This window comes from Ranitomeya imitator, chromosome 2 (assembly GCF_032444005.1).
Source record: "Ranitomeya imitator isolate aRanImi1 chromosome 2, aRanImi1.pri, whole genome shotgun sequence".
In the NCBI taxonomy this organism is placed as follows: Eukaryota; Metazoa; Chordata; class Amphibia; order Anura; family Dendrobatidae; genus Ranitomeya; species Ranitomeya imitator.
Window position 1 is genome coordinate 764461273 of NC_091283.1, and position 12489 is coordinate 764473761.

Sequence of the window (12489 nt, forward strand, 5' to 3'; positions counted from 1 at the left end):
TTAAAGCTTTTGGAAGGTGAAGAGGAAGAATCGAAAGCAAAGTATCGCACATAAACCTGCGGCCGGCCTGGTTACCATAAGTTACATTTACCAGCTTATACTAGATGTGGATCTCCTCACCGTAACCTCCATTTAGCTTGAGAACAGGATCCCATCGCCCGCTGTGGGTCGGCAGGAGGTGCAATGGGTGTGCGTGTCTCTAATGCTTTTTATGGGAGTACTGAAATCTGCCACGGTAGTGTAATATTAATATGTCATGAAGGAATGAAGCGGAACAACTTATTTAAAAGGGTTGTGGATCCTACAAAAAAAAAATAATAATAATCATGGAGTCAAAGTTCAATAGTAAATTTTATTAACAAAACAAAGTGTCTGAGAATATACATATACAGTATTGGACATAAGTAAAGACTCGTGAGACTAAATGGCGTGGTGTGTACACATGGTATAGAGGGGTAGTCACAGCACGGTATACCAGATAATGAGGTATATACCAGATAACGAGGTATACATATTCAGAGGTAAGGAAAGTATTTTTTTTAATAAATATACACATGTATAATGAATATACGACGCTAGTAGAAGTACTAGCGACTTGCACATTACTCCCCGTGTGCGAACCATGACCCTTCAGCCCCGATGCGCGTTTAAAGGGGCTGCCTGGTGAAAACGAGTCCTCACCTATAGGTGATAGCTCATTGATTGGAAGGATCTGACCGCTGAGACCTGCCCAGATAGACTGGAATGGCGGTGCACATGCTAGAGCCACGATCCGATCATTCCCTGGGGGGCTGCTCAGCTTTTTCTGAAAGCCCCATAGAGAAGGAATGGCGCACCAGTCGAGTATGTGCCCTGCCCCTCCATGGTACCTGGGCAGGACTCAGCGGCCGGACCCACCGATCTGCAAGTTATCATTTATACGGGGTATGTTTCCCTGGACAACCCCTAAGTTATAATGGAAGACAGAACTAGTATCTATGGAAACTCCGCTAGGTTCATTTTAACACCATAGAAAAGTGCAGCAAGTTCCACTATTCTGACAGTCAGAAACGTGATGGAAAATAACAGGTGTGAACAGTCGAAATAAGGCAGATTAGAACACGACACGTGACTGCTTGCTATAGGCACCGGCTCCATTTTGTTTTCCGTCCGGTTTACACGCTTCATCTATGACTCCTGCTCTGACCTCACCAGCAGTAATCTATACGCGGCTCCCGGGCCGTCAATGTCATGCAGGCGTTCTCCAAGCCACCTAGATGTTGGGGCCTTCAGCTGAGCTGACGTCATCATCCCCCAGCGCTCGCTCAAGGTTTCCTCTTCTAGGTGCTGGGGCTTGTCAGGTGACGTCATCAGGCTGCGCCTCGCTGTCATGCCCGGGCTCTACTTGCTGGGTCATACGTCATTATTCTGCGCCTCGGCAGTCATGCTGCTCTCGCCGGGGGCTTGCGGGCAGGAATGTTAGCATCCATGTAACGCTGTGTACGTGGCCTCCATGTAACGCTGTGTACGTGGCCTCCCCGCGATGTACACGAAGAGAGCGTCTTCCTTGGCTCGGTGCTGCCTGCAGCTTTCTATACGGAGCCTGCAGCCGCCCGTTCACGGCGGGAATGTTGTCCCCAGCTCGGTGACCGGATGGTCGAGGACCCGGCCCCTGTACAGGACGTTCTCCAGTGATAACGGCAGGCGGCTGGACACGTCATTATTCATCCCCGTGGAGCTGAAGAGCACAGACAGCCCGGAGGGGGATATAGGGGCCGAGCTGACCCAGCCTCTCAATAAGAGTAAGTGTGGGGAGCCCACCGGTGTGCAGCACAGGACACCCCAGGGGGCTATGGTGTATGCTGCGTGTTCTCACTTCTTCCAAAAAAAGATGAAAGTGGTGAAAATGTTCCCCCTCGATCTGCATTCAGGTGACTATGGCCGCAGCACAGGTCGTGTGGACAATGGCCGCAACATAATGCAGCTGAATGGGGCCACGTTGTGACTCATGAGGTACCACGACCGCACAAACCACTCACAAAATCGGAGTCGTCTCAACTTTTTGCGCCATTCCCACTCACGTGCACTTTGCTGTGACGGAGCCGAGATCTTTGTCACTGCCGAAGTCGCCCCGTTACTCCAGCCTAAAATAGGACCATGTTGTGTCTGATACTGCACCTCAGTCCAGGAAAAGCTGCAGTTTCGGCCTCAGCCTGTAGACCAGACCTTGTATCTCATCCAGTCCTTTAATGGGTTTTACCAGTGTAAAGCAAAGGCAGCGTTCACTCTATGTAACTGCAGCTGCTACACCGTGACAGTGTGTGACATTCACGCTGTCACAATTACCTGTGATTCTCAGTGCGAGTGGACGGTGATGTGATCCAATGTACACGACGTTTATACAGCTCCACTGCAGAATGTTCAGTTTGTCTGATTTTTCTCTTTATAGGTATATTTTTGAGTAAAATGTAAATTGTTCTTTTAGTCTATAAACTTCTGACAACATGTCTCTGAAGTTCCAAGCAATACATTTTGTATTTATTTTCTGAAAATGAGAAATGGCCATAATTTGGTACAAAGCATAAAAAATAGTCCTTAATCCCAAAGTTAGCCGCAGGTTTGCTGCATGTAGCAAAGCCGCCAGTCTCTTACTTTTTCCCATGCAATGCATTTTTCTTCCAACTTATCCCTCTTTTGGATTTGCCTAAAACTTCCAAACGGTCAACCCAGACTTGGCATCTAAAGATTGCATGCATTGGCCTATACACAAAAGTCTGAGGACGCCCTATATTGTACATGAAGAGAGGGTCTAAATTTCTTTGCTGTTGCTTCCAGGCACAATCTACACCAAAAACTGTACTAATTTCTCATCTAAAATGGGTTCCTGAAAAGTTTAATCCAAAGACATTTGTGAGCTATAGCATGCATTATGCCCTCCTACGTACATGCATCGGTGTTTTCCTGGTGTTCTCCTCTCCAGAATTAGTCCCTGTGCAATGATATTGAGGACTGAGAGTATAGGGGTTGGCTGTGACTGTTTATATAAACACTTATAGATGTGGGATTTGTCTATGAATGTGGGACATCGAATTTTATGTGTTTCTAAGCAATCTTGGGGGGAATTCTTTATTTTTTTTCAGGTGGGCTACTTTGTACATTTTTTTTTTTTTTTTCATTAACTAGGGTTATTGAACTGTTGCATATCTCTTATAATCAATAAATTATACTTGTTTTTAGGTGAAGTCTTGAACATTTTAAACAAGTTTTACAGAAGAAAAGAAATACAAAAACTGGCCGCAGATAATGGTTTGGATGGTAAGAAATTCTATCTGTTTACTGAGGACAAATTATTGAGCAGTAATGTGATTGTGCTATTACTAGACTGGTGAGGACTAACCCCGGCAGCCATGTAGCTAATGCCCCTTGAACTTCTCCTCTGGAACACTAGTAGTGACATTTATGGCTATCTGTATTTCCTGGCTACCAGAATTACTAAACAGGCCAGTAAATACCTTCACTAGCTCTTACAGTCTCTAGTAATTTGTCTCTTTGAGATACGGCAGAACCATACCTATCTGGACCCGACCTCACTTCCTTACTGACCAAAATCCCACACTGTCTGTCTGCTACTTCATCCTTCTTTTCTGCTCATTTTCTAAAACTGAACATGGACAAAACAGAATTCATCATCTTTCCCCCACCTCACTATACCCCTCCACCCGACCTATCCATCAATGTCAATGGCTGCTCACTTTCCCCGATCCCGCACGCTCGGTGCCTTGGGGTGATCCTTGACTCTACCCTCTCTTTCAAGCCACATATTCAAGCCCTTGCCTCCTCTTGCCGATTCCAACTCAAAAACATTTCCCGGATCCGTACATTCCTTGACCATGAAACCACAAAAACACTAGTACATGTCCTTATCATCTCCCGGCTCGACTACTGCAACCTCCTACTCTCTGGCCTCCCCTCTAGCACTCTGGCACCACTCCAATCCATCCTAAACTCTGCTGCCCGACTAATCCACCTGTCTCCCCGTTACTCCCCAGCCTCTCCTCTCTGCCAGGCCCTTAACTGGCTTCCTATTGCCCAGAGGCTACAGTTCAAAACACTTAACAATGACATACAAAGCCATTCACTGACTCCTCCATACATCTGTGACCTGGTCTCCTGTTACCTACCTACACGCAACCTTCGATCATCTCATGATCTCCTTCTCTACTCCTCTCTCATCTCTTCCTCCCACAACCGCATCCAAGACTTCTCCCGTGCTTCCCCTATACTCTGGAACTCTCTACCCCAACACATCAGACTCTCACCTACCACGGAAACCTTCAAAAGGACCCTGAAGACCCACCTCTTCCGTCAAGCCTACAACCTGCAGTGATCCCCAGTCTACTGAACCGCCACATGACCAGCTCTACCCTCTCCTAATGTATCCTCACCCATCCCCTGTAGACTGTGAGCCCTCGCGGGCAGGGTCCTCTCTCCTCCTGTACTTGTGTGTGCCTTGTTTTACTCATGTTTATTCTACTTGTCTATATTTGCCCCGTTCACATGTAAAGCGCCAATAAATGGCGCTATAAAAATGAATAATGATAATAACCAATTCCTCAATATTAACTGAGTGTTTCTCTACTATTCAGTCTATATTTAATGTTGGTCAGTTGTGTTTATAGAGAATCTGTCACCCCCAAAAAGCTAATTAACAAAAACAGGTATACAAGTGTGTAGGGGACTTCTCCCCTATGAAAATCATAGTTGTAGTGTGGATTTTAACCCCTTCACGCCGCGGCCCTTTTTCGTTTTTCGCTCCCTTCCTTCCCAGAGCCATAACTTTATTTTTCCATCAATATGGCCATGTGAGGGCTTATTTTTTGCGGGACGAGTTGTACTTTTGAACAACACCATTGGTTTTACCATGACTTGTACTTGAAAACGGGAAAAGAATTCCAAGTGTGGTGAAATGGCAAAAAAAGTGCAATCCCACACTTGTTTTTTTTTTGGCTTTTTTGCAAGGTTCACTAAATGCTTAAACTGACCTGATATTATGATTCTCCAGGTCATTACGAATTCATAGGCACTTAGCATGTCTAGGTTATTTTTTATCTAAGTGGTGAAAAAAATTCAAAACTTTATTAATAAAAAACAAAAAAAACGCCATTTTCTGATACCCGTAGTGTCTCCATTTTTCATGATCTGGGGTCGGGTGAGGGCTTAATTTTTGCGTGCCGAGCTGACGTTTTTAATGATACCACTTTTGTGCAGATACGTTCTTTTGATCGCCCGTTATTGCATTTTAATGCAATGTCGCGGCGACCAAAAAACGTAATTATGGCGTTTCCAATTTTTTTTCTCCCTACTCTGTTTAGCGATTAGGTTAATGCTTTTTTTATTGATTGGGCGATTCTGAACGCGGCAAAACCAAATATGTGTAGGCTTGACTTTTTTTTTTTTTTTTAATTGTTTTATTTTGGAGGCGGCGAAAGGGGGGGTGATTTAAACTTTTATATAATTTTTTTTTTTTTCATATTTTTAAAAACATTTTTTTTTACTTTTGCCATGCTTCAATAGCCTCCATGGGAGGCTAGAAGCTGGCACCACTCGATCGGCTCTGCTACATAGCAGCGATCATCAGATCGCTGCTATGTTGCTGAAATGCAGGCTTGCTATGAGTGCCGACCACAGGGTGGCGCTCACAGCAGGCTGGCATCAGTAACCAGAGGTCTCGAGGACCTCTATGGTTACCATCCTGACGCATCGCTGACCCCTGGTCGTGTGACGGGGGTCGGCGATATGCTCATTTCCGGGCGCGGCCGGAAGTGGTAGTTAATTGCCGCTGTCAGCGTTTGACAGCGGCATTTAACAGGTTAATAGCGGCCGATGAATCGATTTCACCCGCTGCCATTGCGCGCACATGTCAGCTGTATAAAACAACTGACATGTCGCGACTTTGATGTGGGCTCACCGCCGGAGCCTGCATCAAAGGGGGAGACACGACATGCGCCGTACTAGTACGGCGCATGTCGTGAAGAGGTTTAATGGTTTTGTTGTAAGAAAAAAAAAAGTTTTATTTTGATTGCAAATGATGTGCCTTTGGTGCTCCCTTGGCATGACCAAGTGCTCAATACACTTACTCCCCTCAATTTGCAAACAAAGTACTGCGATATCTTGATTGACAGCGATTATGCAAGCACTGCCTGAACTCAATCAGCGGCTCTGCACCTTAGCACTGAGGCTGCAAGAGCCCAGCCATGCCCACATAGTGTCATTGTGAACTCTCATTGCTTGCTCCTGTCTGCAGCCGTTGCTTGGTACTGTACTGCACTTTGCAGACAGTGTCATTGCTGGCCTCTGTCTGCAGCTGCTGTGTGGTACTGCACTATGCAGACTGTGTCATTGCAGTCTCTCATCGCTGGCCCCTGTCTGCAGCCGCTGTGTGGTGCTGTATACAATCTGCAGACAGTGACATTGCAGGCTCTCATCGCTGGCTCCTGTCTGCAGCCGTTGCTCGGTACTGTATACAATCTGCAGACAGTGACATTGCAGGCTCCCATCGCTGGCTCCTGTCTGCAGCCGTTGTATGGTACTATATACATTCTGCACACAGTGACATTGCAGGCTCCCATCGCTGGCTCCTGTCTGCAGCCGTTGCTCTGTACTATATACATTCTGCACACAGTGACATTGCAGGCTCCCATCGCTGGCTCCTGTCTGCAGCCGTTGCTCTGTACTGTATACACTCTGCAGACAGTGACATTGCAGGCTCCCATCGCTGGCTCCTGTCTGCAGCAGTTGCTCTGTGCTGTATACATTCTGCAGACAGTGACATTGCAGGCTCTCATCGCTGGCTCCTGTCTGCAGCCGCTGTGTGGTACTGTATACATTCTGCAGACAGTGACATTGCAGGCTCTCATCGCTGGCTCCTGTCTGCAGCCGTTGCTCTGTACTGTATACATTCTGCAGACAGTGACATTGCAGGCTCTCATCGCTGGCTCCAGTCTGCAGCCGTTGCTCTGTACTGTATACATTCTGCAGACAGTGACATTGCAGGCTCTCATTGCTGGCTCCTGTCTGCAGCCGCTGTGTGGTACTGTATACATTCTGCAGACAGTGACATTGCAGGCTCTCATAGCTGGCTCCTGTCTGCAGCCGTTGCTCTGTACTGTATACAGTACAGAGCAACGGCTGCAGACAGGAGCCAGCGATGGGAGCCTGCAATGTCACTGTCTGCAGAGTGTATACAGTACCACACAGCGGCTGCAGACAGTGACATTGCAGGCTCCCATCGCTGGCTCCTGTCTGCAGCCGTTGCTCTGTACTGTATACACTCTGCAGACAGTGACATTGCAGGCTCCCATCGCTGGCTCCTGTCTGCAGCCGTTGCTCTGTACTGTATACATTCTGCACACAGTAACATTGCAGGCTCCCATCGCTGGCTCCTGTCTGCAGCCGTTGCTCTGTACTCTATACAGTCATGGACCAAAATTTTGAGAATGAGACAAATATTAATTTTTCCAAAGTCTACTGCTTCATTTTTTCTAATGGCAATTTGCATGTACTCCTGAATGTCAGAGTGATCAGCTTAACAGCAATTGCTGTACTTGCAAAGTCAATATTTGCCCAAAAAATGAACTTTAACCCCCAAAACACATTTCAACATCATTGCAGTCCTGCCCTAAAAGGAGCAGCTAACATCGTTTTAGTGATTGATCCATTAACACAGGTGTGGGTGTTGATGAGGACAAGGCTGGCGATCAATCAGTCATGATTCAGTAAGAATGACATCACTGGACACTTTAAAAGGAGGCTGGTGCTTGGTATCATTGTTTCTCTTCAGTTAACCATGGTTATCTCTAAAGAAACACCTGCAGCCATCATTGCACTGCACAAAAATGGCCTAACAGGGAAGAGTATCGCAGCTACAAAGATTGCACCTGAGTCAACAATCTATCGCATCAAGAACTTCAAGGAGAGAGCTTCCATTGTTGTCAAAAAGGCTCCAGGGTGCCCAAGAAAGACCAGCAAGCGCCAGAACCGTATCTTAAAACTGTTTCAGCTGCGGGATCGGACTACCAGCAGTGCAGAGCTTGCTCAGGAATGGCAGCAGGCTGGTGTGAGTGCTTCTGCACGCACTGTGAGGCGGAGACTCTCTAAGCAAGGCCTGGTTTCAAGGAGGGCAGCAAAGAAGCCACTTCTCTCCAGAAAAAACATCAGGGACCGACTGATATTCTGCAAAATGTACAGGGAGTGGACTGCTGAGGACTGGGGCATAGTCATTTTCTCTGATGAATCCCCTTTTCGATTGTTTGGGACATCTGGAAAACAGCTTATTCGGAGAAGAAGAGGTGAGCGCTCCCACCAGTCTTGTCTCATGCCAACTGTAAAGCATCCTGAAACCATTCATGTGTGGGGTTGCTTCTCAGCCAAGGGAATCGGCTCACTCACAGTCTTGCCTAAAAACACAGCCATGAATAAAGAATGGTACCAGAATGTCCTCCAAGAGCAACTTCTCCCAACCATTCAAGAGCAGTTTGGCACCCAACAATGCCTTTTCCAGCATGATGGAGCACCTTGCCATAAAGCAAAGGTGATAACTAAATGGCTCATGGAACAAAACATAGAGATTTTGGGTCCATGGCCTGGAAACTCCCCAGATCTTAATCACATTGAGAACTTGTGGTCAATCATCAAGAGACGGGTGGACAAACAAAAACCAACAAATTCTGGCAAAATGCAAACATTGATTATGCAAGAATGGACTGCTATCAGTCAGGATTTGGTCGAGAAGTTGATTGAGAGCATGCCAGGGAGAATTGCAGAGGTCTTGAAGAAGAAGGGTCAACACTGCAAATATTGACTTGCTGCATTAACTCATTCTAACTGTCAATATAACCTATTGGTACTCATAATATGATTGCAATTATATTTCTGTATGTGATATAAACATCAGACAAACACTAATAAAAACCAGAGGGCAGCAGATCATGTGAAAATATAATTTTGGTGTCATTCTCAAACATTTTGGCCATGACTGTACATTCTGCAGACAGTGACATTGCAGGCTCCCATCGCTGGCTCCTGTCTGCAGCCGTTGCTCTGTACTGTATACATTCTGCAGACAGTGACATTGCAGGCTCTCATTGCTGGCCCCTGTCTGCAGCCGTTGCTCTGTACTGTATACATTCTGCACACAATGACATTGCAGGCTCTCATCGCTGGCTCCTGTCTGCAGCCATTGCTCTGTACTCTATACATTCTGCACACAATGACATTGCAGGCTCTCATCGCTGGCTCCTGTCTGCAGCCGTTGTGTGGTACTGTATACATTCTGCAGACAGTGACATTGCAGGCTCTCATCGCTGGCTCCTGTCTGCAGCCATTGCTCTGTACTCTATACATTCTGCACACAATGACATTGCAGGCTCTCATCGCTGGCTCCTGTCTGCAGCCGCTGTGTGGTACTGTATACATTCTGCAGACAGTGACATTGCAGGCTCCCATCGCTGGCTCCTGTCTGCAGCTGTTGCTCTGTACTGTATACATTCTGCAGACAGTGACATTGCAGGCTCCCATCGCTGGCTCCTGTCTGCAGCTGTTGCTCTGTACTGTATACATTCTGCAGACAGTGACATTGCAGGCTCTCATCGCTGGCTCCTGTCTGCAGCTGTTGCTCTGTACTGTATACATTCTGCAGACAGTGACATTGCAGTCTCTCATCGCTGGCTCCTGTCTGCAGCCGCTGTGTGGTACTGTATACATTCTGCAGACAGTGACATTGCAGTCTCTCATCGCTGGCTCCTGTCTGCAGCCGCTGTGTGGTACTGTATACATTCTGCAGACAGTGACATTGCAGGCTCCCATCGCTGGCTCCTGTCTGCAGCTGTTGCTCTGTACTGTATACATTCTGCAGACAGTGACATTGCAGGCTCTCATCGCTGGCTCCTGTCTGCAGCCGCTGTGTGGTACTGTATACATTCTGCAGACAGTGACATTGCAGGCTCCCATCGCTGGCTCCTGTCTGCAGCCGCTGTGTGGTACTGTATACATTCTGCAGACAGTGACATTGCAGGCTCCCATCGCTGGCTCCTGTCTGCAGCCGCTGTGTGGTACTGTAAACTTGGCATTAAATAAATGCAACGTGTGAACATAGTTTGAATTTATTCTTAGATTCTCATTCTTAGATTTTTGGCAGCGAAAAAGGGATATTCCAGCTCACTGTTGCTTATTCCTGTGCTGTTTGGTGCTCGGATGATGCCATAGCACGTAGATAAAAACAAAAAGGAGAGAGAATCCAGTTCTGATCGACAAGCAATCTTCTTTATTCACATAAATGTGACACAGGACATATAGCACAACTTCATGTTAAGATAGCGCAATCATCGTGTTTCCGGTGTTGCAGCAGCACCCTTCATCATGATCCCTAATTTTAACAGTGCTTTTAAGTAATTTTCTATTTCAGTGTAGCCACCCGTTGCTTAATTAATTAGCCTGAATAATTAAACCTTCATTCACAAAGCACGCACTGCTAATACTTGTACTAAAAAGTGAATATGTACAAAAAGGTCTAAAATCTAACATTACTATGGAATAGTCCATATGATCGGGCTCTAGATAAATGATTTGTTTTTAAGATGTTTATAATAATACTAATAACATAGAAGATGATCAGATCAAGTCCATAATTGTAGCGCTAAATCCAACTGGGATTATACCTGGATATTAGGATATTTAGGATTTATAGTACTTTAGTATTATAATAAATACATAGAATGAAAGTATACCCATGTTTATGGATATTACAGGGATTTTTTTTACATTTAATTGGATAAGACACTGAGCAGATGTATTCATTTAGAGTATGAGTGATAATCATGTCATGAGATATTATTTCAATTCAGATGGTGTTAAGGCTTTAGTAATATTTAGCCACAATATCGTTATTATTCAAATATATTTTTAGATGATGGTTTAATCAATACATATCGTATGGTTCAACACTTGGCTGTAGACATTGTTATTGATCGGTTTCATTTACTACGTGCATGTTCAGATCGAACACTAAGAAACCAGAGAGGACATGGTGGAAACTAATAGTGCAGCACGATGTCCTTCTTTAGATTTAACCCTAGGGGTACTGTGGTATTAAGTCTGACTATCCACCATGCCTCCCTGTTCCCAGTATCCCCTCTGCTTCTCCACCTCTTGCTGGTTTTCTTATCTTTTCAATGCCATACATGTTAATGGTAGATAAATGTCTGTGTTGTTGACTTACAAAATGTCTTGAAGCCTGAGATATATTGTTTATTTTTTTATGTCATGTAAGCGCTCTCTGATTCTATCCTTTAGTTGCCGTTTGGTGCTTCCCACATTTTGCATTAATTACAGGCTGTACATTCTATTATTTGTTACAACATAAGTTGATTTACAATTGAGGAAGGATTGGATGTGGAAATTACTATTCCCTTCTGGGATAGTGAATGTTTTGCATTTTTCCCTATCCTGAGATAAGTTGTATGACTGGAGTCCACATTTGGAAAAAGCCTAAAAGCCTCTAGTAACATCCAATTTTTTTTTTTGCCATTGATTAGTCTTGGGAATAAAAATTAGTCCTAAATGGGCTCATCTTGAGACTCGGATTGCATATAAAGTGTTCCTGTGCTGATTTATGCGCTTTAAAATGTCTTCTCGTCCATGTACATGACTGCAACTAAACTTCTGGCTGCTTGATGATCTGATCTCACATCTTTTAGGCTACGTTCACATTAGCGTTGCGCCGCCCTGCGTCGGCGACGCAACGTGCGACGCATGTTAAAACGCGCGCAAAAACGCGCGCGTTTTGCGACGCGTGCGTCGTTTTTGACGAAAATCGGACGCACAGAAAATGCAACTTGTTGCATTTTCTTGCGTCCGACGCTAGCGTCGGAAACGACGCACGTGGCGAAAAACGCCACCCAAAAAACGCACGCGTCCCCTATGTTAAACATAGGGGCGCGTCGCCACTGCGTCGCCGACGCAACAGCGGCGCAACGCTAATGTGAACGTAGCCTTTAGTTACCCGTTTTCTTTCCCTTTCTGTAAGGAGCATTTTGCACCTTTGCTTCCTAGGACTGACAGATTCCAAGCAGGACACAAGGAGTTGTGCAGGATGTGAATGCAGTGAAGACATGTTGTAACTTAAGAGACGCAAACAGCAGTTCACACCCATTGATTTGAAGTCTTATTTTCTTACAGCTCGTCTTTTTCATCAAGCTTTTATCAGCTTCAGGAGATATGTTATGGAAAGTGACCCTCTGCAGGTGGATCTGCACATTGTCTTGAACGATATTTGCTGTGGAGTTGGTATGTGTACCACAATTCGTAAAGAACGGCTCCTTTTCTTACATACACATGTTCAATACTTTATTGCTCCCCATCACATTTGTCATCTGGAGGTCTGTGAACAGTGACTACTGTAATGTAGAGCCATTGAAGAAGTACAGCCTTCTGGCTTTTATCTGGCAGATCTCC

General features: G+C 45.4%; 1 protein-coding gene across 1 annotated transcript in view; it reads left to right on the forward strand.

Annotated features, from left to right (window-relative positions):
* Window positions 1–1399: 1399 nt before the first annotated feature.
* Window positions 1400–12489, forward strand: part of SUPV3L1 (Suv3 like RNA helicase) — a 43867-nt gene continuing 32777 nt past the window's right edge. The window contains exons 1-3 of the mRNA XM_069753410.1: window positions 1400–1781; window positions 3217–3294; window positions 12214–12321. Coding sequence (XP_069609511.1) covers window positions 1523–1781; window positions 3217–3294; window positions 12214–12321 — 445 coding nt within the window. The 5' untranslated portion in view covers window positions 1400–1522. The remainder of the gene's footprint in view (window positions 1782–3216; window positions 3295–12213; window positions 12322–12489) is intronic.